Source organism: Micropterus salmoides, unplaced genomic scaffold (genome assembly GCF_014851395.1).
Source record: "Micropterus salmoides isolate LMB-PRFRI ecotype aquatic unplaced genomic scaffold, ASM1485139v1 Ms_hic_scaffold_5, whole genome shotgun sequence".
NCBI lineage: Eukaryota > Metazoa > Chordata > Actinopteri > Centrarchiformes > Centrarchidae > Micropterus > Micropterus salmoides.
This window is the reverse complement of record NW_024044237.1, coordinates 6151289-6178313: the sequence shown is the minus strand read 5'-3', so window position 1 is coordinate 6178313 and position 27025 is coordinate 6151289. Positions and strand designations below refer to the sequence as shown.

Genomic DNA, 27025 nt, shown 5'->3' with positions numbered 1-27025 from the left:
AATTTCCGGTGCTGGCCCGAAAATTCTAGAGTTTATGAATTAATATTTGCGAATATTAATATTCATAAAAAAACAGTAGCCTAAATAGGTACACTACATGGTAAACATCTGACTCTTGTTTTATTCTGTTTCCCAATTTGTTTGGAGTATGTCTGTATTATCTGTTATTCAGCCTGCTAATGTGTTTCTGTGTTCTGGGTTTTCAATCCTGTTTTTCACTCTGTCTGCCTGTGTGTCAGGATTCTCCCTGTCTGCCCTGTTTTAGTTGGCTTCTATTTTGTTGCTTGGGTTTTGGCCTGGTGTGTAACCTGTCTGTTTTTATGTCTGTTCATCACCTTGTGTGTGAGTTCTTTCTGATTTCCTCATGTGCTCCTGGTCTTGGTTCCGTCCTGCCTCTTACCTTGTGCTTAAATGTTTGCTTGTCTCTTCACACTGTGTCTGGTTATCATATGTTTAGTGTTCTGCCTGTTCTGTGATCCTTGGTTTATCTGCTCTGTTTTTATTCTGTATAGGGCTTTGCCAGCGATAACTGAGTTTATTGTGAGTTTTTGAGTTTTGTTAAGAATAAATCTGCAACTGAAGCTGAACCTGTTTTGTGTCCTGCTTTTGCCTCTGCATTTGTCCCATTCCTAACAGAGGTGCGCCGCAAAAAGGACATGTACAGCCTGGGCACAGAAACCCGATGTCATTTTCAAGATTTACTATTATTTTGTGAAATTTAAAAATCTATTGAGGCAGAAATTTGATTGACCTAATGTGTGTCAGAAGATATGACTTGATAGAAAGGACAAAACAGAAGCTTGACACAAAAGCTCAGAAGAGTCTCTGGGCAAAACATAACACGTAACTTTAATGACTTCAGGACTGAGGATGATGACTTGATGAGATACGTATCATTTGAGATGTTCGCTGCTTGGCTGTGTGTGTGTGTGTGTGTTCGTGTGTGAGGTGCACGTCTGTGTGCAGTCCCCTAGTTTACTAAGCCCTAAAAAACAACAGCCCATGCTGGCCACTGTGAGCTTTGGAGCCTGCCCCTTATGTGCTGACGTGTGCATTTTGATGAAGCACATTCAATGGCTGGAGACACACACACACACACACACACACACACACACACACACACACACACACACACGCACACACACACGTGCATCCAGTTCATTGACACCTCCTATTATCCCTGTGCCAGCCAGTCCTGCTTGATGCTGACTCACCTTTGCTTTAGCCTGCACTTACTGAATTTGCTTTAACCAAAACCAATAAGTTAGTCCATCTCTTAATACTTTAATACCCTATCTGTCACTCAAAGCCTATTGGTTCTGACTGAAGATGTCAATCTTTAAAAAGACCTCACATGCATATATTGCTTAATTTCTAAGAAAGGCTCAGTAATTTCCCTAAAAACTGCATTATGGGTTGAGAATGATTGGTAATGAAGGAACATGTCACCCAGTGCAACAGTGTAGATCAGTGATGTGGATACTATGATTTGCTTTTGTCAGGCCGTCACTGTGATGTTCATCAGATGACTGGAAACTACATGTGGGATGAAGTCTCCAATAAGGAGTTTCAGATTGGGACCAATCCTGACAGCCGGTTGCCTCTTTGGTGGGATGGATCAGAGCCGTTATGGATCACACTGCAGAAGCTGGGAAAGAAGGTTTTCATGTACTACTGGCCTGGTGAGCACACACATGATGAGCACACACACAACATTTTGCAAACTGCAACAGCAAGTTGACAGGCTATTTTACAGCTTATCTACACAGAAACCATTTAAAATGCATTTTTCTGTTGTCCGTCTCATGTGTTTCTGACAGAACAGATATACTTCTATTTTCATCAATATAGTGTTCTACTAGGGGTGTGAGATATGAATTGTCCATGATAATATCTTAAATGCTGTTATAACAATTTGTGAACAGACATTATAGAGTTGGTCGCTACGTCACTCTCCTCCAATGTGTTTTAAGACTATCCTGCCAGATTAAATGAAATTCTTCCAGATTGGTGGAACGCCATATCCTTTTAAGTTTCCGCAATGTTTACTTTAACAGAAACAACCGTAATTCTGCAGCACTATTAATGAGTTGGGCGGAACTGAAGTTACAGGAGTCCTCTGTTATATTGAGCCATGGTAGTGAATTAAATGCAGATTGAATTTCTTCCTTAAATTTAGCTACAGCAGTTAAAGATAGACATCAAGTGTAGGAATTTATGCCTAATGGCGTGTGGTTCAGCAGTACAAACTCTGGAATTATAAAGATGAACCCGAGAGAGAACTGAAGAAGTCCTTTGGATAAGGGACGAAACGTCTTCCAGTAGCTTCAACCAAGTCCAGTTGCCCTTCATTTTAACCTTCGTTGGATAACTATGACCTGGATGACTGAGAATCTTCATAGACATATAAAGATGAACTACTTTAAGGTAATAAGGCCAGTGAGTTATTGCAAACCCTGAACTTTAATATAACGTTGCATGGCCTTTTGGGCATTGAAGGTGGCTTGAGCGTCAGGCCACAGGTAGTGTTCATAGGCAGATGATGACCAACGGCTCATAGCTTACTGCATTGACACAAGAGCTATGGTTCCCGCAGTTGTTGCTGCTCCCATGCGAAGAAATGAGCAGTCTAGTGCTCTGGTGGGAGACCGCAGGACTGGGAGAGGAGGTGAAGGCGAGAAACAAAACAAGCTCAGGACATGGATTTTCCATCCTCTGGGGCAAATAGAGGCTCCTGTGGGCTGGCTTGAGGACGGCTCCTCAGATAGTGTGTCATGGAGGATAGGGGACAAAAAGCATTATTAGTCTCAGAAATAAGAATTTGAGCTTTCCTATCCCTACCTAGTCTTGGATTTTTGAAGACTATAGAGAAGTAGTGAGAGTTAATTGCTACATCAGCTATGGTGAGGTCATGTGAAGGATTTAAAGATCCTGTGCGTGTTGTAAATTTGCCACCTCCGAGAAACCCATAAAAAGCTATGAGAATGACTCTCTAATAGTGAGTCTGAATATGGACCAAAGCACCCACTCCTTAAATAATTGATACATTTTTGCATGTGTGAAAGTGTAAAGGGGAGACGTTTATTATTGCCCTGTGGTTTCTCTCTCTTAAGGCTATTTAGCAAAAGATAAATAGATGCTAAGACAGCAGGCTGCTGGTGGATGGATCCAAACAGTGAAGATGGAATTATATGCCTGCAACAAGTCCTTTTATGGAGGATGGCTGCAGTTTGCGAAATTCAAAGCAGTGGACCATAAAGGCACAAATGATGGAAGTATTGACAGGCAAAACACCTACGGCGAGGTGTCACAGGATGTGAAGAAAGACCATGCAGAATCATACATCTTTAATGTAGAACTTGCTAAGCTGGATCGCATATAGCGAGCAGCGGACAGCGTATAGTTTTGCAGTTTCTTGGTTAATATAGCACAGTTTGAATGAATGGGGGGACAGGTCAAGCTGGACAGCGCTGCCTCCAGGCACAGTTGGCTAAATTGAAACCAGGACAAGGACTCAGCAATTCTATTATCTAAGCCTGGAATGTGAGCTGCTCGAACAGTGAAGTTAACTAACAGACGACCACGTCACCTTACAAACCTGTAAATAAAAGGAACTGATGAGCGTCCAGTTGCCTCATTGTCACAAAAATAACAGAATTTGTTTCTTTGACCAGTGTTTACCCCACATAAGAAAGGCTATGACAATTGGGTACATTTCCATTAGAACGGTGGAAACCACATTAGCTGGCAAGGATGACAGTTCATTTGGCCTTACATCAGCAAACCACTGATTATTGAAAACCTTCCCCAAAACTGACAGAAGGGACTGCATCTGTATTTAACTTGATCGCAAATGTAGATTCTAGGCTGCCATTATAAAAGATGCCGTTCCATTCGTCACACAGAAGGGACCAGAACCGGAGCTCGTATCTGCATCCTGCATCCAGGCTTACCAGGTCGTGGAGCTTCTCCACTGATTTGGAGAGGTCTAGCCTCGAAATAAAGGAACGTCTCTGGGGAATAATGTGGATTGCGATATTGAGGTGCCCAAGCAAAGAGAGCAATTTTTTCAGAGATTTTTACTTGCCATGCGAGAGCTCGGAACTCGACATCACGAGCAGCAGGTGTGAGTTGCAGCGTGATCGTAGATAGACATTTTCATGAGATTTGCTGCTTGCAGAGAAAGCAGCAAGGGTAGGCAGGCTAGGGCAGCTTAAATAAGGTGCCGTGTATGGCTTTGCAAATAAATGCTTAGAGGGAAATCAGCTGAGCTGTCAGCTGAAGTGGGCTTGACTTGACATGGGCTGCTATCAGCTGGTGCACTGGGATTGTGAACTGAGCTTGACTTCGTTGCCTGCTTAAGCTAACGCTACGCTTGATCTCTGTATATTTCTTTATGTCCCGTGTACACATTATTTGTCTTTTTACAATAAAGATTTAAAAAGGAAAAAAGATTGTGATTATTCCAACACCACATGATCACCCCTACCTTCCCAAACGTGCAGGAGAATCTAAATAATATATGTGGTCCTCTATTTGCCTAAATTTCTCTTCTTACTTCTAATAAACCAGTCGACTACTTTTACTACTAACTTACTTGTTCTTCTTCTTTTTTGTACGTATTCCACGTAGTGCCGAAGCACGTTTTGTAGAGCCGTTTGTCCATTTGGGCTACTAGAAACATAGCGATGTCCATGTGAGAGGACCCACGTTGTATGTAGATAGAAATGGCTCATTATAAGGTAATAAAACGTATGATTCTGTGAGGTCTTTATACACCACTGAAAACATAGTAATATATATTATATTGCATTTCTGTCAGTAGATCCTCCTATTACATACTGAACCTTTAAGGGGCCTTTCACACCTGGAATTTTGGTTTGGAACAAACTGAAAATCCGAAAGTCCGGCCCAAACAAGGTCAGTGTGAAAGCCCCCTAAGACAAAGAATTACAGTCTGATTGGACATCTTCCAAAGTATCCTATCATGGAAAGTCACACAGATAACATGAGCTGGACATGCAGTGGTAACGCACTGTGACATTACCAAAAGCACATGTACAGATTCTGGAACATGGTATTCTTTATGGTCCTTTATGGGGACTGCATTGCATTAGAAGCATGACCATGACCAAGAACACATAGGCACAAACAGTTGTACTCAGAGACCAAACTTAACAGCACATAGCAATTTCATGGTTTATAGAATGAATAAATCATAAACTAATGATTTACATTATTTTATCTTCACAGCTGTTATAGTTCCAAATTGCAAATGTGGACATGTTTTTCCATAGCCTAATAAATGTGGAGTGTGTAGGACCATGTCAAAAAGAGATTTTTATGGTAGCGATATCAGTTAGTATAAAGTATTCGAGTTTAGAAGTTGTGATTAAATCTTTATATTTGTTTCCGAGATGAATTGAACCACCAAGTCTCTCTCCTGAGCCCAAATGCCCAGTGATCTGTGGTCCGTGTGCACCTTTATGCAATGTTAATTATCTTTAGAACTATCTGTAAATTATGCAGTATTTCATGTGTGTCTGTGTGTGTGTCTTCAGGCTGCGAGGTGGAGATTCTGGGTGTCCGTCCATCATTCTGTGAGGAATATGTCTACAACCCATCAGAGAAAAACCTCACAGACTCGATAGAGAATGCTCTCAAAGTCCTGAGGTAAAACCACAATGTATCTATCAGCCTATCATGTGATGTCCTCTGATCCATGGCTTACTTTAAAGGAGACCTATTATTCTCCATTTCTAGTCCTATCTTCTTCTGTGAATCCTGTATGGCAGCTTTGCATGATTCAACGTTCGAAAAATGATTTTCTATCTTGTACTGGCCCTTCATGTAGGCTGAACAGGAGGAAATCTGAGGTTTTGGCAAACAAGGATTTCTTTTAAATACTTTAACCTCATTATTTGAAGCTTCGGCCATGTTTAACATGAACATCCAACATTGTAACATTGTAGATAAGTCATAAAATATGGAAAAGCATAATAGGTCTCCTTTAACCTTTTTCCTGACCGCCCACCCTAAATCGTGACTGGAGGTCATAAATCCATAAGATCTCTGCTGTCGAGCCTTTCTGTGAGACCATCCACCTGTACAGAACAATCACCTGTGGTGTCAAGCTCGCAGTTGAATTGGCTGCATAGGTTCAACATTTGTAATGATGACAATGAACTCTGTAGACATACAAACACAGACACATAAAAGTATGTAGGTTAATGTGGTTACCGCTGAGGGAAATAGACACTTAATTGTCTTTTAATAATGAAGCCTGTACGTTCCTTTAAATGCCTTAACCCAAGTCTTTCAAATCTATGCAGTATAAAATGCATCAAGTTCCACTGTGTTGAGTTTATTCGACGCTGTTTTGAGTAGCTACTTTTGTTGTTGTAAGCAATGGCGACTGAAACTGAGCAGATTATGGAGTTGCAGCTGATCAATGTTGAACAGCAGCTACTACTGAAATGACTAAAATGCAGAAACAAGAGAAGGTGTCGGAGAAGATTGTATGTACGACCGTTGAATCAGTTGAGGCAGACAGCGGGTGAATTTTCTGTGCTGGTTTGGGCACTGAGAGACATTGACGAGGAAATGCATTTCAGATATTTTCGGATGCTGGCACTTAGATTCAACGATTTGGTTCGTCGCGTGCAGCCATTGATCAGTCTATGCACAGTACGCCTGTCGACATCAGAGACTGGCAGTCACCCTTCGAATTTTAGCTTCAGGTAGAAGCCAACAGGCCGTAGCAGCTAGCTACAAACTGCCGTCAAGCAGTGTCTTCCATAATGTCACACAATCCATCACCTCCAAACCAATGTTCGAATTTGTTACCATCTGACAGTCTTTGTAATTTACTGATATGAGTCGTACAAATGGGTATACTGTCTGATTTCCTCTATCAAACACTCATCAACTTGGTCCATGTTTGCGTTCTTCACTGATGGAAAATCAACTGACATTGAAAAAGGCTAAGAACAGTACAGGAAATGCAGACCAATCACAGCTGTTGCTGTCCGCGTCACAGTGACGTGTAGTTACATTTTCGGAGAGGTGCACGTCAGGATATGGCATAGGCTACAGCGTAGGGTACGTGGCTGCGTGTAAGCTACACCGTCAATTTGACGCTGTAGTATAAATCACGCTTTAGGGTGGGCGGTCATCTGCCTCGATGGTTTGGGGTTTAGAGAGAGAGTGCGAGAGGGAGAGACAGAGATGGGGACTCGAGTTAAGTCGCACACACAGTGACTTCAGACTCGACTAGGACTCGAGGTGCGGGACTTGTGAACAATGTTTAATTTAGGAATTTTCTGGTGAGCTTACTGTTTTCCCCCCTCCCTCCATTACCTATAACCTGCCAACATAACATGTAGTATCAGCTGTGCGCAGCCACACGTGAGAGAGGACAAACACTAGCAGCTGCTTCGCCATTCATGCGTTGTACAAATAAATGGTTAATGTTACGTTGTAGTCTGGGTTATGATGGTTATATCAAGGAATAAGAAACAGTAAAGAATATAACATTATTAAATCAAATTTGCTATAACCTCAGCACACCTCTTTTGCTCTGTTGCAGACACAATACTGCTTTTAATGTCGGGTCAGTATGTAGCTGCCTATCTCCAACTACAGCGACAACACCGCAGTTAACAAAATGCAGTCCTCTAACACCATAAAACAACCGGCTCCCTGCCAGACTCCAAAATAAACTCCACCTAAGGATACAAAACAACAATAAACGTTTATGTGCTGAAGCCTGTCAGGTCAAACAAGAATCACATGAAGTCAAAACACAGTCAACATCAGAAAGGCTGGAGTCACAGAGAGAGTCACGTTATGGCTTGCTATGTTACTTCATCAGCTAACGCAATCCACATTACTATCCTGTGTACCATCGGTATTATGTCAAAATGTTGATTTTAGGCTGCAAGAAACAATATAACGGTACAAAGCAAATGTGGAGAGATTTGTTTATACCAGCCTTGATGCAAGGCATGAGCTGCCAGCTACTATAGCACGGATCAGCCGCTGTTTGCTTCATAACGTTTGTAATGGAAATTTGTCCTTTAGTGAGTCTTCTGAAATAAAGATTCCAATCCAGACGTCTTTTAAGGGTTTTATTCTTTGCAAAGGGTCAGACAAACTTACAGAGTGCAAAACAGTCTGCAGAGTGTAAGACAAAGAGCCAGTGAAGAAGCAGGTGACTTTATACTGTAAGGGTATTACGCAGCTATCCAAGGGAGGCAGGGAGTAGGGACCAGCTGTCCTGAGATGAAGGCCTATCAAGGACAGTCTGATAAGAAAACTCTCTAACGAGCATCTTTCCCATGGAAAACTTCACCTAGCTGTAACATAATCAAATAATCAAATACCACACAGTGAAACACTGGTCTATTCTGATGAAGCATGCAGGGTGAAACAGTAAACACAGTAAAATATCAAATTTCCATCACACGTTCAATTTAAATTTATTGAGGTTTTACCGATACTCAGGTACACAGCCTCTCCATTGTCTCAGTCGCTGTAACTTACGAGACCCACATAATATACAACAATGCAACATAATGGCACAGGACAACACAGTGGAAGAACAATTCACTACAGTTACCTACTGTGTGGCAAAAATCTCATATATAATATTGAGATTAGCTCACTAACTGTTTTGTTAAGGACCTGTACAATAGCTGTGTTGACATTGCTGAGCCTCCGGTGAAAGAAACACTAATAGTAATGTTAGTTACTTAAAAGCAGACAGGCTAGCTAACGCCGATCTATCACACTGGGTAAATGCAGTAAATGTAACATTATCATGTAACCTGCATGGATTACTTCAACCTCAAGCTGATAACAATATTACTGTAACGTTGCAGTGGGAGTTAACCTGAGTCTCCAGCATGTTGTGTGAAGCTGTCACACTGCTTTTTTTCCCAGGAGTATTGTGCCAATATGCCCTCTCCCTGCAGTGTATGACCCAGGGCGTTGGTAGAAACAGAGCCTGAACATGTCTGTGTAACAATACGGCTGCATTAGGACTGATTGCACCCAGCCCTCTCATTTCACAAAGCAGGTTGGTTTCAGTGGGCAGGTCAGAGAAACGCAGTTGGTTTATAGACAAAAGAGATGGTGATAGACTTCAGGAGGCAACCGGCAGACCACTGCCAGCTTTGAATGCCTTGCAGCCAGATTTAGATATGGGCTTTATAAATGTTCCAGTCACACCATGTTCTCGCCACCTTACAGATCTGCTCTTTTTTTGTCTCGTCCTATGTCAGTTCCTGTATTGTGTTGTATGGTCTCTTGTCTTGTAAGTTCATAATTGTAATTAAAGCTGCATGCAGCGTTGGGAGGGCCCTCGCACTTGTAGCGCGTCCGGGTGTGAGCCGGCAGAGTTGCATATTCTGGAACGATGCCGGTGCGGCTGTGAATTTGCTACGCGGTTCCGACGCTGCATGAAGGTGCTATATGTCACTTCCTGTGTCCCCTATGTGGAGCTACATAGCACTTGCCACTATGAATATAAATTGGTATTGGTGTGTAGATGTCTGCGGGGTGGGAGAGTTATCAAGCACGTAAAGTTTTTTCCAATTTTCTAGGTGGCGCTAGCGAGTCATTTTGCCACGCCCATGCGTGAAACCCATAAAATACGAAATTTTTCACCAGTTCTGACATGTGTGCAAAGTTTGGTGAGTTTTCGAGTATGTTTAGGCCCCCAAAATGGAGCTTACTTTGCAGGAAAAGAAAAAAAAAAAAAATCTTAGCAAATTCAATAGGGACCTCACACCGTCGTGCTCGGGCCCTAAAGATTAAAGTTGCAAGCAGCGTTGGGCGGGCCCTCGCACTTGTAGCGCGTCCGGGTGTGAGCCGGCCGAGTTGCATACTCTCGAGCTCTGCTGGTGCGGCTGTGAATTTCTGCTACATAGCACTTGCCGCTATGAATATAAATTGGTATTGGTGTGTAGATGTCTGCGGGGTGGGAGAGTTATCAAGCACGTAAAGTTTTTTCCAATTTTCTAGGTGGCGCTAGCGAGTCATTTTGCCACACCCATGCGCGAAACCCATAAAATACGAAATTTTTCACCAGTTCTGACATGTTTGCAAAGTTTGGTGAGTTTTCGAGTATGTTTAGGCCCCCGACAATGGAGCTTACTTTGCAGAAAAAAAAATAAAAAATCTTAGCAAATTCAATAGGGACCTCACACGGTCGTGCTCGGGCCCTAAAAATATAATCTTTACAAATTCAATAGGGACCTCACATGGTCGTGCTTGGGCCCTAATAATCTTTACAAATACAATAGGGACCTTACATGGTCGTGCTTGGGCCCTAATAATCTTTACAAATACAATAGGGACCTCGCACGGTCGGGCCCATTTTGGGCCCTAAATATAACGAGTTAATTGAGATAATGCCAATAATGGAAGTAGCAGATACCTAAAGGAGTGTGTGTGTGTTTGTGTGTGTGTGTGTGTGTAGGTCAGGCCAAGCAGTCATGGCAGCAATATATTATGAGAAAATAGATGTGGAAGGCCATCACTTCGGTCCAGACTCTCATCAGGTCAGAGCAGCTGTGCAAGAACTGGATTTTGCCATGCAGGCACTCAACAGAAAAATCAAAGTTAGTAATATTACTTTTAATGTTATTTTAAATTACAGCTAGTACTGATTTTCCTGTCATGTAGTTTATTTTTCATCCATTTATGTTGCTTGTGATGTACTTGCAGGAGAAGAACATGGTGAACCAGTTGAACATTATGCTATTTTCAGACCACGGCATGACAAAGATCCAGTGGATGAAGAAGGTAATAGAGCTGGATAATTATATCAACATGTTGGACATTGTCAAGATGATGGACAGAGGGCCTGTGGTCAATCTGTGGCCCAAAGATAACAAGTTCCAAGAGGTGAGATCAGAATATGTGCTTTTGCTCTGATGTTTTTTGTGATTAAGAGAGAAGGATTATAAAATGATTCATGGAGAAATTGATGGTGTTGAGAAAGTAAGATAGAGTAAAGATAGCTGAAAAAACATCTAGGTCCAGTTTGAGGAATGCTTAAACTACAGGTGCTGGTCATATAATTAGAAAAGTTGATTTATTTCAGTAATTCCATTCAAAAAGTGAAACTTGGAAATTATATTAATTCATTACACACAGACTGATATATTTCATTTAATTGTGATGATTAAAACTGACAACTAATGGAATTACTGAAATAAATCAACTTTTTGATGATATTCTAATTATATGACCAGCACCTGTATATGATTCCCTGTCCTTTCTCCTACTCAACTCTGATAAATCAGCTAAACCAACCCCTATCATGTTATGTGTCTCTAGTACTTTTTTATTAAATAAGTGCTGCTGTGGACTCGGCAGGAGTAAAAACAGTACTGGGTAGTGCTAGGGTGGGCTTTGTTCATGGCTGAGAAGGCGGTGAATGTTCAAGTTCCTGTTACTGGTTGGTCAGGGTGCCTGTGTGGATGGTGGGGGGATTTTGTGAACTTGTGCCCTCCCACTGAAAGTCCTTGCTAGCAGCTGAAAAGAAGTAGCTGGTGACACGATGTCAATCACTAATCACCAAGGTGGCAGTAATTGAAGAAAGGGACAAGGGGAACTGGCCATTCAAAAGCATTAGGAAAAGAGAAAAATACATACAGTGCAAAGGTTTTGAAAGTGACATATACTATTTCATGTTTTTTGTCTTTGTACTCCAAACAATCAGTGCATTTACATGTATTTAAATCTGATGGGCATGGGTGGGCTTCCCGAAGGGGAAGGCAGTGTGACGGAGTACAGTCATTATGGCTGAGAATTTGCTTGGACTGCCTTACCAAGGAGCCTGGCTCTTTGCAGTCAAAGTTGCATGTTTGGTACCCTGCAGACCCGTTTTTGAATCCGGGTCGGGTGACTGCTCTTGTCCTTTGCTATAGTATTCATCACCTTGTAAAGTTGTCATGGTTGTCATGTTAGCAAATAGTTGCCTGTGTACACATCCAGCAGACACAGAGCAACATCAGCATTTATTTAAAGCCCCACAACTAATGTAATCTGACTCTTCCTCAATGGTCCACTATCTTCACAAGGTACTCATTAACTTTGTTTATGTTATGTAGGTGCTTTATAGATAAGGTTTGCTATCAAAACTATTTTATTAACACTGTGTTTGTGTGTGTGTTATGCCAGGTGTATGCTGCATTGTCCCAGGTCCCTAACATGCGTGTCTATGCCAGACAGGAGATCCCTGAACGTTTCCATTTCAAAGGAGGGAAGTTTGTCTCCCCCCTGACGCTGGTGGCTGAGCCAGGCTGGTTTATTGCTGAGGTAACAGAAAATATTTCACTTGTTCAAACTTGTTGTTGATGACCTTTCATGATTTGGAGCACCTCAGCGACTGTACTATATGACATGTGGATTGGTATTATTGCAACCATCAAAAATCCATAAATCCAAACATCCAAAAAACTGCTTTGTTCTATCTTTGTTAAAATCTCTGTCTGTGTGTGTGTGTGTTCAATCCAGAACAAGGCAAAACTCCCATACTGGAGAAATGACTCTGGGGAGCCCTCAGCCTGGCAGAACGGCTGGCATGGTTATGACAATGAGTTCCTCGACATGAGAGGCTTTTTCATGGCGACAGGACCTGGTAACAAACAAATCATTTTTTAATAGTAAAATATGGGCATTTTTTACACCTGCGATCTATTAAGCACCAACCCTACTTCATCTGTCCTTAAAGGAGACCTATTATGCTTTTCCTTATTTTATGACTTATCTACAATATTTTAATGTTGGATGTTCATGTTAAACATGGCCAAAGCTTCAAATAATGTTAAAGTATTTAAAAGAAATCCCTGTGAGTCAAAACTTCAGATTTCCTCCTCTTCTGAATGCTCTGTTTTGAACTGCTTTTTCTCCGTTCAAGACACACAGAGCCAGACGGAGCTGGTATTCCAAAGATGGTCATTTGCTCCCCAGGCAACAGAACAGCTACGCTCAGTCTGTCTGTACCACTCAGCGTCAACAACAGCCTGGTATCATCCTTCAGGTCTTGGCCAATCAGAAGACAGTGGGCTTTGAGTGGTGGGCCTTAAATAGACAGGAGCATCTACAGTTTGTTTCAGATAGAGGCTGAAATGAAGGCTTTCATGAAAAGTCAGTATAAAATAGAAAATAATTTTTTTGAAAAAAGCTAGAATCACAGAACTACAATATAGGACTGGAAAAGCAGCATAATAGGTCTCCTATAAGCAACCATATGTGACCCAGAACCCACGTTGGGCTGAGTCCTGTTTTTTTAGTGTAAACTGTGCAGGAGAAATGAATGTATTGCTCCTCTGTCCATATGTTCTCTAGTTTGCATTGAAGTTAAATATAGTAAATTATAATCTAAATCTAATTACATTTACTTCATTTCATCCAGACTTCAAGCGGAATGTTCGGGCAGCTCCAATTCGAGCGGTGGACATCTATAACGTCATGTGCTGGACATTAGGAGTGGAACCTTTGCCCAATAATGGGTCCTGGTCTCGGGTAGAGTACCTCTTGAATGGCTCTGATGGTCCATCCCAGCCTACAACCCTCTGGACCTCCTGTATGGGTTTGTTAGGAATACTGCTGGTACTATGGGACAAAAACATTTAACAGTTCAGTGTTAACGGCCTGTGAGGTAGCTAGAAATGATCTGCTAGAAAGAGATAGAACAATAAACCATGTAAAGGTTAATGCATTAAAACGGAAGGGAAAATAAATGAAACAGGTTGGAAAATGTGACCTTGAAATGGTTAGAGCACTCTTAATAAGGACTAAGAACTTGAAGCCTTAAAGGGCCTGGAGAGTTTGTCTGGACCTCATACCACCTTCCTAAATAGACTGGAATAAAGATAATCCTACATGCCCGTAATACCTTAGAAATAACCTCCATTCTGGACCCTTAAGAGCACTAAACTTACTGTTTCTCTTCCTTCTCCAGCTCTCCATATCTGATTAAAATGTGTTGATGTCTAAGGTGATACATACATTAAATGTCCAAGTTGTTCATTTTGACATGTGCCCCGAGCATGTTCACTGTTTTCGTTCATTTCACGTTTTATTATCTCTTTCTTCTTATTATACAAATATGTTGTTTTTTACTTAGACCTAACAGCATTACTGATTTATGGGTATTTGTTACCCTGAAGCTGTTGTACGTAAACCTCTCCTCTCCAATTTCTTGTCATTTTTGTTCCAAGATCAAATTTTCTTCAGAAAACAGTGATGCATAAAAATAAAAAAATGCATAGCCAGATCAGAGGAAGAGTGGAAGAGATAGACTGTGGAAGAGATAGACTTCATACAGTAAAGGATGCTGATGTTGCCTTGTTTTGATATGTGTAACAGCTAGAATAGGTTTAAAGGGGAATGATGAAAGCTATACTTTGAATACCAAAAGTAAGTTGGTAAATTACAAATACTTGTAGGAGATGTTTTGAAACTCTTATATTTTTAGACACATTTATTCCTTTTTTTTAGCTTGGCCTCTTTTAAAATGCTGTGAATACAGTCTGCAAGGCGGATGATTATAACAGATACGTTTGTTTTCATCTGTTTTTTAATTCAGCTATTTATGTCTTTGTGCATGATCTGTAAGACCCTGATATAAATTTTGTGAAAAGGGTCCCATGAATAAATTTGCTTTGATTTGGAAAACATGTTTATGTGTGTACATCAGGATTTTATCAATGTGCTCAACAGCTTCATTTGAGATCTCAAATTCTTGGGGTTTTTGCTAGCCATTATTTCAGTCAGAGACAGCAAATGGTTATATAGTTAGATTTGGCAGAAAGATTCTGCTGTTTGAGGGAGGTGTAGAACCCAATAATGTAATCTATTCCCAAAAATGTAAGAAGAATCTCATCTTAACTCCATCGATGTAATAAAACCTGATAATGTAATAACTTCCCAATAAGAAAATAAATGTCTAAACCAATAATGTAATAAATTGTTACATTAACGGGTCATTACAGTATTGGGTTATCCTTATTTTTGCAGAACCCAATAATATAATAATTTCCCAATATTATAATAACTTGGATATTGTTGTAGTAGCATGCCATCAATAATGTGTTCATGTTTTGGGAATGCATTGTTTTTTGCAATTAAGGATTTTCAAATAGGTGATGCTATAATCATGTCTACTATTACATCCATCCATCCATCCATCCATCCATCCATCTTCATCCGCAGCTCCTTCCCGAGCCACATTAACCAGCTCTGCCTGGGGGATCCCAAGGCGTTCCCAGGCCAGTGTGGAGTGCATTACCGCCCCCGCTGCTCCAATTCTCCGGCCAATCTCCTGCTCCAGTCTCCCCTCACTCGTGAACAAGACCCCGAGGTACTTGAACTCCTTCACTTGGAGTAAGGACTCATTCCATACCTGGAGTTGGCACTCCACCGGTTTCCTACTGAGAACCATGGCCACAGATTTAGAGGTGCTAATCCTCATCCCAACCGCTTCGCACTTGGCTGCGAACCGATCCAGTGAGAGCTGGAGGTCATGGACCGATGATGCCATCAGGACCACATCATCCGCAAAAAGCAGTGACGAGATCCCAAGCCCATTGAACTGCAGCACCTCCTCACCACGACTACGCCTCGATATCCTGTCCATGAATATCACAAACAGGATAGGTGACAAAGCGCAGCGTTTTTTATTTGTGAATATTACACACTAAACCTCTCCCCCATTCCCATAACATGAAATTATACACATAAATCAGAGTACTGTGTATTAATCTTGTATTTGTTGTAAGGATTTCAGTGATTTGTGTACATATCTAACCCTTTGTCTAACCCTAGGTGACACAGCTAAGATAAGACCAAAGTCATCACAGAATAGTTATGTTTTTAAATGGTTTTGGGAAGTTGGTGAGAGTGGCTCTTAAGAAATGTTTTCACACCCAAGTTATCTTAGAATGTAATATGCTCTAATATTATATATGCCCTGAACTTTCTTAGTGTCACTGGGGAGCAGGTAGTAGGCTCCAAATCCAACAGAAGATTGATTTATTTTATTTCATCATAAAGTAAATTATATGGCAACAACAAAAGCAATAAGCAGAAGTTGGTACAGAATAAAACAGGGTTTGATTTAAATTCTTGTTTGACTATTGTGAAAAGAATATGTTCTAAAGATATAATGGAAGCGAATGGGCACTGGTTGTGCATACTAAGGTATCTCTAAACTGTAATCAAACTTTAACATTCAGAGCTCCAGGGACATCACCACGTATTCACAGAATGTTGAGTTTTGTTGCCTTACTGTTTTGTTGTTTCCTCAGCCAGTTCGCCGCTTCAAAGGCCCACACCTGGTGGTCTGCTCGATTGCGTTCATGATCTTTTGGTGGAGCTTGCAATCACACATACACCTGGAAAATGGCAGATCCGGAGACTTGCTAGAGGATTGGTCCTGGGGGGCCTTCGGGCTTCAACTGGTAGCTTACAAATGTAAACGTAAACGTGGTTAGCTCTGATTTGTGGCTCAGTGTTCAAAAGTCCGATGTCCTCGCTGTTACTGAGGATGTAACTTACTGATGTGAAAAACTTTACCAACTTTGTTGGCCGGTAGTTAAAATCAATTGAAACTAAATAAGGTTTCAAAGGAAACTGTTGGTTGCTTCTCAATCAAAAGATGCGTAAGTTAAATGAAGTAATAACTTAAAAAACAAAACAAAGATAAAAAGTAAACATTCAATAATAACTTAAATAATAAAATACAATTAAAACGTTGCTGAAATAGATTCAAAAAGTAGATGACCTGGGTATTTCTTCCAGGGAACTGCCTCAGAAACAAATTTCCTGCTCTGGCGTAGACAAAGAAAAGATGGAGAATTGAGGGTTGCGGATGATTCACCGGGCAGAATCATTAAAGGCAGGAAAGTTTCAGGAGAGAGTTCAAAGAGTAAGAGTGAGACCTCTGTTTCGGAGACGTGACGTAAGGTTTGGATCGAGTTCCCCCCAAGGTTTTCAAACTTTAATCCAAAGTAATGTCTGAAGTCTATTTGTGTGTGTTTAATCATATATCTTTTCACTATGTCAACACTCTTCTTAATGTCATCGGTGGTTATACGACAAAGCCACAATCGTATACTCTCATTACAGTTAAATAAGCACAGGGTAACTAAATAAGATCAGAGAAAATGCACATTCTGATTGTTCAACAATTCTTAATGATAAAATAGAAAGATAGCAGAAACAAGAAATCAATTTAACAGTAATAAAGATAACTTTATAAAGACAAGATTAACATTATACTTCACAGTATCAGAGATTGTGATCCATAGACTAGAAAGTCTTGACTATTAAGCACTTCTACGTAACTTTCATTCACACAAATCCGAAGGGTTAATAGCTACTTAAAAGAAGAAGGAAGTAATTAACTGAACAAGTTAAACAAAGAGATTTATACTTGCAAATTTTACAATCCCTATAACATGAAGTAGTCAGATTCCGTGGTATGTTATACGTCATTTGTCCGTCGGAGGGCACTGTGACTCCATGGAGAGAATTTGGAATTTGGACATGATCACTTTACCAATTCAATTTACCAACCAATTCCTATACCACAGGTAGGAAGAATAGATCTGATGAGACAGGGTGATATTCTGTACAATATTATTTAAAAAGTTTTCACATTTGCAAGTGGGTTAAAATAGATAGAGTACCTGGGCTGGTTCCTTCAAAGCCAAAATGGTTGTAGAGTTTACGACCACGTCTGCTGGCCTTATCAGTTTGACACTCTGGTGTGAGTGGAGAACAAAAGCTATTTGATTTGTGCCTGTGTGTGTGTGTGTGTGTGTGTGGAGATCCATTTTGGAGGCCTCAGTTTATGTCCTCTGACCATTCAGAGGTCCTGATAAACCCTGTCCTTGTTACTTTGTACACAGCACTTTGATCTGACAGACCCCTGTTAGTCAGGCAGTCTTATCTGCAGGTAATTACTCCCCTCTCGGAAATGAACAGAGATCTGTATTGCTAAACAGTACTGAAGCTTACATACCGTTTTGTTTGTCAAGAACAGATTTTATTTAGTGAATATGCTGCATTAAAAGAACGGATGATGTATTTTTTGCATTTGAACATTTATAAAAGTGCATTTCACTTCATCCTTATGCAAATAAATGTGTATTAAAATATTTCCACCATGTGGTATGTAAAACTATATAAAATAAATGCACTGATCTGCTGAAACATCAGATTTAAGTTATGAAAGATTATTGTAGTATATGATGCGCATTTGCACATTTCTGGTTTTGTTTTGTTTTGTTTTGCCTACACTCTGCTTAACTAAGAATGTATAGTAAAAGATCATATGGAGATACAGGACTATGAAAAATACTGTTTGGCTTATTTGGCTCTTTAGATCTTTTCATCCACTGTAGATCAATGGCAGTGCTGCAATGTGTAATATCCACAAATAAAAACAATTATAAAAGTACTGTTATTAGATGTGATTATTTTGATTATTGTCCATTTGAAAATAATGACCAATTTGCAAAAATAGTGCATTCCCAAAATGTTTACACATTATTTGTAGCATGTTTTTAGAACATTGACCTAGTTGTCTAATAACCGCAAGTAGAGTAGCAGAATTTATTACATTTCTGGTTAAGACATTTTATTACATTATCGGGAAGTTATTGCATTATCAGGTTTTATTACATTTTTGATGGCATAAAGAGTAGATTTTTATTACAGTATTGTGTTGTACAGGAGGTCTCAATAAAACTGTGTAGCAACAATGATTCTGCAGGGGAAACTAATAAACTGAAGAAACATAGTGTTTATCATGAACATAACATGAGCAGGCACCTTGATAAAAACATTATATGAACATCATGAAAGTCACGGCCGACTTACATAAAATCAGTAAAATAAATAAAGTTATGTACAAACATATATGAGATGATGAATGTATGAGGATAATGCATAATAGGTGTGAAAAAACTAACTAAAATAAACTAAAATGATAGCGTTAATGTTAGTTTTAATACTTAATAGTTTTTGTTTTTCTCAATTTATTTGAGGGGGCCTTCATAAACCTAGTTTTCTTCCAATTTCTAAGCTGTGCCAGTGTTTAGTCCACACATCTCGCCTGAGATCATGGCGGTGAAAACTAACATTTTCAAATAATGATAACTATTCTAGGGAACTCGAACTGCGTCGGTTACGACACTATGGGAACGAGATACCCACTAAACCGTGCCGAAAACCCCGCCTGCCCCTGTGTGCAATAAAGTGGCACTACTAAGAGGAGAGCGCACGAGTGCCAGGTGCCGAAGGAAGGTCAAGACTGTAAAACCGAATGAATGTGTGCGGAGTGGCCCAGCCAGCCGCTAAACAACATCCTGCAAGAGGCCCCGGAAAGGAGGGCTCGAGAGGCCGCCTTGCCTCTGGTAGAATGAGCCCTCACAGCCACAGGTGAAGGCAAACCGCGCACCTGATAGGCCAGGGAAATAGTCTGAACAATCCAGTTGCTAATAGTATGTTTGGATGCAGGGAGCCCGGCCCTGGGAGACCCAAAACACACTAGCAGCTGGTCAGCCTTCCTCCAACGGGAGGACCTCAGAGTGTAAATACTCAGTGCTCTGACAGGGCAGAGCAGATGAAGTCTCCCGTCCTCCGCTGTCACATGAGGTGGAGGATGAAATGCCTGCAGCACTGTGGACCCTGCCGCACAAGAAGGCACTTTAGGGATGTATCCTGAACGAGGGTGCAGGATAGCCCTAATATTCCCCGGGGCAAACTCTAGGCTTTGCGGGGAAACCGAAAGCGCTTGGAGCTCCCCCACCCTCCTCAGAGAGGTGATAGCAAGGAGAAAGGCCATCTTGAGGGTCAAGTGCTTAGCCTCAGCTGACTCCAGGGGTTTGAAGGGGGCCTCAGCCAACGCCCCAAGAACCACTGCCAGATCCCAAGTGGGAACCTTGGACCGAGTCGCAGGTCTCATCCTCCGGGCACCACGGAGGAAACGTACAACCAAGGGAAGTTTCCCCAAGAACCCCTCCCTCAGAGGGGTGTGGAAAGATGAAATAGCTGCGTACACCTTGAGGGTGGAAGGGGAAAGACCAGCAGAGAACCGGTCCTGGAGGAACTCAAGTACCTGAACCACCGGGCAGGTAACAGGGTCCACCGACCGCTCCCTACACCAAGTGGAGAAAACACTCCACTTCAGGCCGTACATCCTCCGTGTGGACGGGGCCCTGGAGCTCAGGAGGGTCTCGACTGCTCCGGCTGTTAGACCCACCTCTAGGTACTGTGCCCCCTCAGGGGCCAGACCCACAGTCGCCATATGGTGGGGCAAGGGTGAAGAACCCGGCCCTGCGCCTGGGACAGCAGGTCTCTCCTCAGAGGGACCCGCCACGGCGGGCCGTCCAGGAGCGACATGATGTCCGAGAACCACACCCGGGTTGGCCAGAACGGGGCTACGGGCCGAGATAGTCCTGGCGGACCCGCTCCAGAACCCCGGGAGCAGAGCGACTGGGGGAAAAGCGTACAGACGTAGCCTCGGCCACGAATGTGCCATGGCGTCCAGACCCAACGGGGCTGGAGGAACGAGAGAAACCATAGCGGGCAGTGCGTAGTCTCTTGAGACGCAAACAGATCCACGTCTATGGGGCCGAACTCTTCGCACAAGAGCTCCACCACTTCGGGGTGAAGTCTCCATTCCCCGGGCCTCAGCCCCTGCCTCAACAGCAGGTCTGCTCCCTGATTCTGCGTCCCCAGGAGATACATCGCCCTGAGCGATAGTAACCTCTGCTGGGACCACAGGAGGATCTGACGCACCAGTCTGTCCAGAGGGCGCGAGAGCAGACCGCCCTGGTGATTCAGATAGGCCACCACCGCTGTGTTGTTCTCCTCGGAACGAACCAGGACGTGGTGGCCTTGGAGATCGGGCAGGAAACTCCTTAGAGCCTGGAACACCGCCAACATCTCGAGACAGTTGATATGCCACTCGGATCGATGCACCTGCCAGGATCCCCTTGCAAAGCGGCCGTCCATGACCGCGCCCCAGCCCGTGAGGGAGGCGTCTGTCGAAATAACCAGCCGGCGACAAGACCCTCCCAGCACGGGCCCCTGGGACAGGAACCAAGTTTCCTTCCAAACTGATAGGGAACGAAGACACTTGCGCGTAACCCAAACCAGACGGAGAGGATTCCCCTCGGGGAAAAACCCTTGTTCCTTAGCCACCACTGCAGGGGTCTCATGTGCAGCAGTCCAGATGGTATTACGCTGGACGCAGCCGCCAGGAGACCCAACACTCGTTGAAGCCAATATGGTGTCAACACGTGCCGGAGACAATTGTGCCCGCATCGTTGTCAAATCCCATGCAACCCCTAGGAACGTAGCCCGTAGGGTGGGCGCCAGCACGCTCTTCTTTGCGTTGAGCCTCAGCCCTAAACGTCGCAGACGAGCCAGAACGACATCTCGATGCCGAACCGCCAACTCTCGAGACTGGGCTAGGATGAGCCAGTCGTCGATGAAGTTGAAATCCGGATGCCCCGGAGCCTCAGCGGGGCCAGTGCTGCATCCATACACTTGGTGAATGTGCTAGGGGAAAGTGCCAGGCCGAATGGAAGAACCCGATACTGGTAAGCCACACCCCCGAAGGCAAACCTCAGGAACTTCCTGTGAGAAGGACGGATGGAGACCTGGAAATAGGCGTCCTTTAGATCTATCGTGACGAACCAATCCTCAGATTGGATGTGCGTCACGGTGGCGGGGATGATGAGCATCTTTAACCTGAATCTCCTCAGAGACCGGTTAGAACCCGCAGATCCAAAATAGGGCATGCAGCCCTCCGTCCTTCTTGGGGACTATGAAGTACCGGCTGTAGAACCGGCGTCTCTGTCTGGGGGGGACACACACGTTCCACGGCCCCTTTCCTCAGCAGAGTACAAACTTCCTGTCCCAACACCGGACCTTGCTCCGGGCGGACCACAGTCCAAACCACCCCCCCTCTCTTCTGTTGAATTTGGAGGTAGTCGATACCCATCTATGGCAGTGCGCAGGACCCGCGGAGAAATGTTCGTCAGGCTCCGCCAAGCGTCTGCAAAGTCTGCCAACGGAACCAGCCCCTCGGAGCTGGTGGTCGGTGTCTCGTGCGATCTTCTGGTGGACCCCTGAAGCCCCAGAATGGCAGGGGGGAGCCGCCGAAGATCCACGGTGAGTGAGTCGGGATGCCGTCCGCCTGCAGACCCTCGGGGCAGGCAGTACGGCGCGGACTCGATGGTGGCAGGTGCGTCCTGAACGTGTAAACGGCGGGATAACATCACCTGTTGCCACGGCGGAGGGGACCTCGGTCGGCCTCCGGGGGGGGTGGGGGGGGGTGCGGGAGGGGAGAAAGACTCCCCTACCCCGGTCTTCCCTGAGCTCCGTCGGGACTGGATGACGGTCCTCAGATTGCGTCTCTCAGACGGCTGAGGGTGAGAGCGCCGTCTCGCTGCCCCAGCTCCTCGGGGGGGGCCCCCGAGAAGCGACACTCTGCTTCCTCTCCTCTCCGTAGGAGCTCGTAGAGGGAAGGGACCTACGCCTGGCAGCCTCAGCTGCCTTGGGTCCAGACCGGCGAGGGAGGTACTGGCGGAACGCTTCGCACTGCGTCTAACGCTTCGCGGTTCTGCGAAGCTTCGCCAGATCTTCCTCGGAGGGACCCCCCCTCTGAACCATCTCCTGTAGCAGGTTGGCTTGGTAGGCTTGAAGCACCGTGGTGTGCAAGCTCGCACCTGCCTGGCCCGCTGCCATGTACGCCTTCCCCACGAGCGTGGATGTGGTGCGACATGGTTTGGATGGTAACGCCGGCTTCTCCAGGGAGGACGCAAGTCGAGGGGAGAGATAGCTCGCAAGCTCATCCTCCACCCGAGGCATCCTCCCATAACCACGGTCCCTAACCCCCATCACATTACTGTAGTTCAGTGATCGGGGTGTAGAAAGCCATGTAGAGAAGGGTCTGCCCCATGATTACTCAGTTCATCATGTACTTTCTTTTCAGGAAAGAATGGCAGAGACCGGCGTGGAGGTGGCGTGTGGTGCTTAAGAAACCTTTCATCAAGCTACCACTAGCCTGTGGTGTCTGCTCCTCCCGTGGCCAGTTGATGTTGAGCTTAGCCACGGCTCTAGTCACCACCTCCAGCAGCACGTCATAGTCGGGCGTGGCCAGATGACGCCGCCCCGACACCCGGAAGTCATCGTCCACTGCGCTGAGCACGTCCGCCTCCTCGGAGTCAGATTGCTGCAGCGTCTCCGGATCCAAAACCGCGAGCGGGAGAAGCCGAGAACGGGCTCCCGAACGAGGAAAGGAAGCGTCGGAGCCAGCGGATGAAGGTCGGGAAAAAGCCTCAGCCGTCCCGAAATCCTCCGACAGATCACGCTATGAACCCATGAGTGAAGCCGCCGGGCCGCCTCAGCGGCCGCACGGCCCGCGCCACGGGGAAAACACATCCGGCCATCCTCGGAAAAGAGAGCCATGCTGTACCTCAGTACCCGCACGGAAAGGGCTTCGCAACGGGCGCAGGCAGCCCCCTCGAGAGCTGCCCGGCGTGCTCCATCCCCAAACATGAGACACACATCTCATGAGAATCTCCATCCGTGATGTACCGAGGGCAAGAAAAAACACACCTTCTGTACATCTGGTTGCCGGACATGCTGGTAGACTTCTTCTTCAGGTAAGACATACTGCTTGTAGGACTGGAGCTTTCTTCAAACAACATACAGAGCACCTGCTGAATAAAAAAAAGCTAATGATGAGTGTGTACAGGTGTGCTTTATACTCCTCCGGTTATTCCGTCACACCTTACCGTTCTAGCAACAGGCCAATAGGATTGGAGTGATTTCATTCACGTTCAGACCTGCTTCGCCTAGAGGCGTTCCCATAGTGTCGTAACCGACGCAGTTCGAGTTCCCTCGAAGGGGAACTAATCTAAACTAGCAAACCCACTGTAAAAACGAATGAAAACTAAACTGAACTTGAAAACAAAAAGTCAAAACGAAATAAAAAAAGCCTGGTGACCATTTGGAAATGTAATCGGACTGCAGCCTAAATGTGTAAAGAAATAATAGGTCACTGGGACCAACGAAAATAAAAGGCCATAAGGCCGAACATAAATTAGGATTGCAAGACAAAACTCAAATAAAATGGATGAAGTGTTTTTCAACCTTTTTTTAGCCATGGCAAAATTTTTTTACATAAAATAATCCTGTTGCACACCACCAACCAATAATACACATTGTAGTCTATAGTGTTATAGTCAAGACCGTCCAAACCGAGACCAAGTCAAGACAAAGACCAAGAGAGGGCGAGACTGAGTCAAGACCAAGACCAGTTCCCAACATTACATGACACACAATAAAATGTGGAACGAGACCATAGGTACTTCTCAAACTGATCTGAAATATCCACATTCCTATTAAAACACACACATACAAATACTAAGAGCTGAAATCAACGTAAGCATCTTTATTCAACACGCCTTTTCCATGCTGACCATCGCGGGGAGGGGGGACAGCCGTTACAGTAACAACACATTTTTAATTAGGGTTATTGGTAGCATCTGAAGCAATACGTTTTACATCCAATCGAAGTTAGGATGTTAACAAATAGATAAAATAATAAATAAAATTGAAATAAAATCCTGAGTCCTCAATGTCAGAGACCGAGACAAGACCGAGTACAAATGCGGTCTAGTCAGTGACGAGACCAAGACCATCAAAAAGTGGTCCTAAGACCGGTCTCGAGTACTACAACACTAGTAGCCTACCTCTGTATATATAATTTAATAATTTTCAATATAATTCAGTCTCTTAAACTCACTCAGTGTGAAACCTGGACCTGTTTAGATGAACACAAAGCTGATATCCTGGCAGGAACTGAAGAAAGGCACACATGAAGCTCTTCTTCAACAGCTCTCAGTCTCTCTCTCTGTTTTTAGTTTTTATAACAGTCATGCTTGAAAAGCTCTCAATAGCTCTGTTTGCCACAATGGGGAATTCCATGGCAGCAGTCAAACAAAAACTGTCAGAGGGAGATCAGCAAAGCTTAGCCATAAACCACAGTCTTGTCTCAATTCAGTTAGTTTCTCATGTTCCTAAAAGGTCATGTTCTTTCCAAAAACTGCTGCTGAGCTATATGGGTCCCCACCATCCCCCTACCCTCACCTGTTTATACACCTGTATCCCTTCCCTCTTTCCATCTTACCCTTTTTCATTATTGTAAAGTCTTTCCCCCCCTTCATCCCATCATCCTTGTCCCTTCATTCCCTCATTTACCTGTCCCTCTAACACCATGTGTGTGCATTTCTGTGCTTGCTGGTTTGGGCAACAGTGCCCCAAATTAGTATCTTTTGGTTTTGTAAAAGTTTGTCATTCTGTAAATAATTCTTATCTACAGTTCTTCGTTTGTTAAATATTTGTAAATGCCATAAAAAGTTTTCCACTTTGTAAATATTTTGTCATTTCGTAAATAGTCCTTAATTTTCTATGTAGTTCTCAATAGTTATTAATGTTCCACATTTAAAAATAGTTATTTGTTATGTAAATAGTTGTATAGTTACATTTTCTCTATAGCCTTAGTGATGTAGATTTGATTTTAAGTAATCATGGTGATGTACTTTTTTACCTGTAACTACCTGTGAATATGATAAACTTACCTTTGAGAACCTACTGGGTCACTTAAAGTAAATACTCTCACAAATGAACTAAACAACTCCATTTATAGACTCCTGGTCATTTCATACAGTGAATTCAGTGACTGCAAATGTTCTCAGTGACCCAGTGAAAAAAGTCACTTCAAACCTATTTCATATGACTCAGGGCCCTGAAACAGGCTCTATCAGGTTCCCACAGTATGTCACCTGCCAAGCAATACTTTGTCATTTGCTGTCGGATGCTGTCAAGCCTGCAACATATACAGTATGTTGCATTCTTGACAGGATCCAACAGGACCCCCAAAATCTGGCTGAAAGTGTTTAGAGTACTTTCAGGCCACTCGATTACGCCAAACTACTTTCTGTGACTCCTTTCCCTAAAGTGTACTTGTTATTGGCTGCAGGCTGTGTGTCCAAATTTAAACCCAAATGCAACAACAAACTGTATCTTGTTAATGGTAGGTCGTAGAGATGGTAAAGACTGCAGTGTTCAGCAGCCCCCCAAACCTTTTTGACCTTTTCTTTACGAGATATTCCACGAAGAAGATGATGGCTTTCTAATCTTCTTCACAAGGTAAGTAACTTATTCTCTCCACAGCTTCCCACAGGTAACAGATATTTCTCTCCAAAGCCTTCTCTAGGCCAGTAGATATTGTTGTTGGCTGGGAATCCGGTTCAGTTTTACAAGAATGTTTACAAGAACTTACTGGCTCCACAGAATAGAATACAACCTGTGGATAGTAATAGATTCCAATATGACGTAGCATTGTGTGGGACGTAAAAACCCTCAGACCAGGCCTTATGGGCCTTCACTCTCACACCCAATTATTATTGGTTAGTGTATCCTGTCTCACTCCTCCTCTTGTGGGTCCTATGGTAAGATCCACCTCCATCTCCACACATATTAAATATTGAAACAATAGTGTATTCTATCCTACAACACCTCTAAAAAAATAAAACTGGGACATCACAAATAAGACATCATTCTTCCTTTATCAGGCCCTCTTTACCTGGACTTCCTATGTTTATAAATCTTAGCTTACTCCTATCGCGCCTGGACCCAGGTGCTATCAACTTTATGTGAGAATCCAACAAGGACCATTGTCTCTCGTTTGGATGTTTCAGTAATTTTGAATCATGGTTCCAACATCCACTTTGGCCAATTAGCAACACTGTTTGACTGGCTGGGTGTGTGTCCAGCTAAAGATTACCTAATAGGAAAACGTACAAGCACTAGGGGGAAGACAGAAACATAAAAGGGACCAAAAGATGTTATGCATTCAGATTTGGTGTTGGCATTGGATGTGTTTATATGTTGTATGTTAGAAATGTATCTCCTTATGCTC

General features: G+C 43.4%; 1 protein-coding gene across 1 annotated transcript in view; it reads left to right on the top strand.

Annotated features, from left to right (window-relative positions):
* enpp6 (ectonucleotide pyrophosphatase/phosphodiesterase 6) overlaps positions 1-14698 on the top strand; it is a 35215-nt gene extending 20517 nt beyond the window's left edge. The window contains exons 2-8 of the mRNA XM_038699539.1: positions 1503-1682; positions 5562-5673; positions 10484-10625; positions 10732-10911; positions 12193-12330; positions 12529-12652; positions 13430-14698. Coding sequence (XP_038555467.1) covers positions 1503-1682; positions 5562-5673; positions 10484-10625; positions 10732-10911; positions 12193-12330; positions 12529-12652; positions 13430-13650 — 1097 coding nt within the window. The 3' untranslated portion in view covers positions 13651-14698. The remainder of the gene's footprint in view (positions 1-1502; positions 1683-5561; positions 5674-10483; positions 10626-10731; positions 10912-12192; positions 12331-12528; positions 12653-13429) is intronic.
* The last annotated feature ends 12327 nt before the right edge of the window (positions 14699-27025 follow it).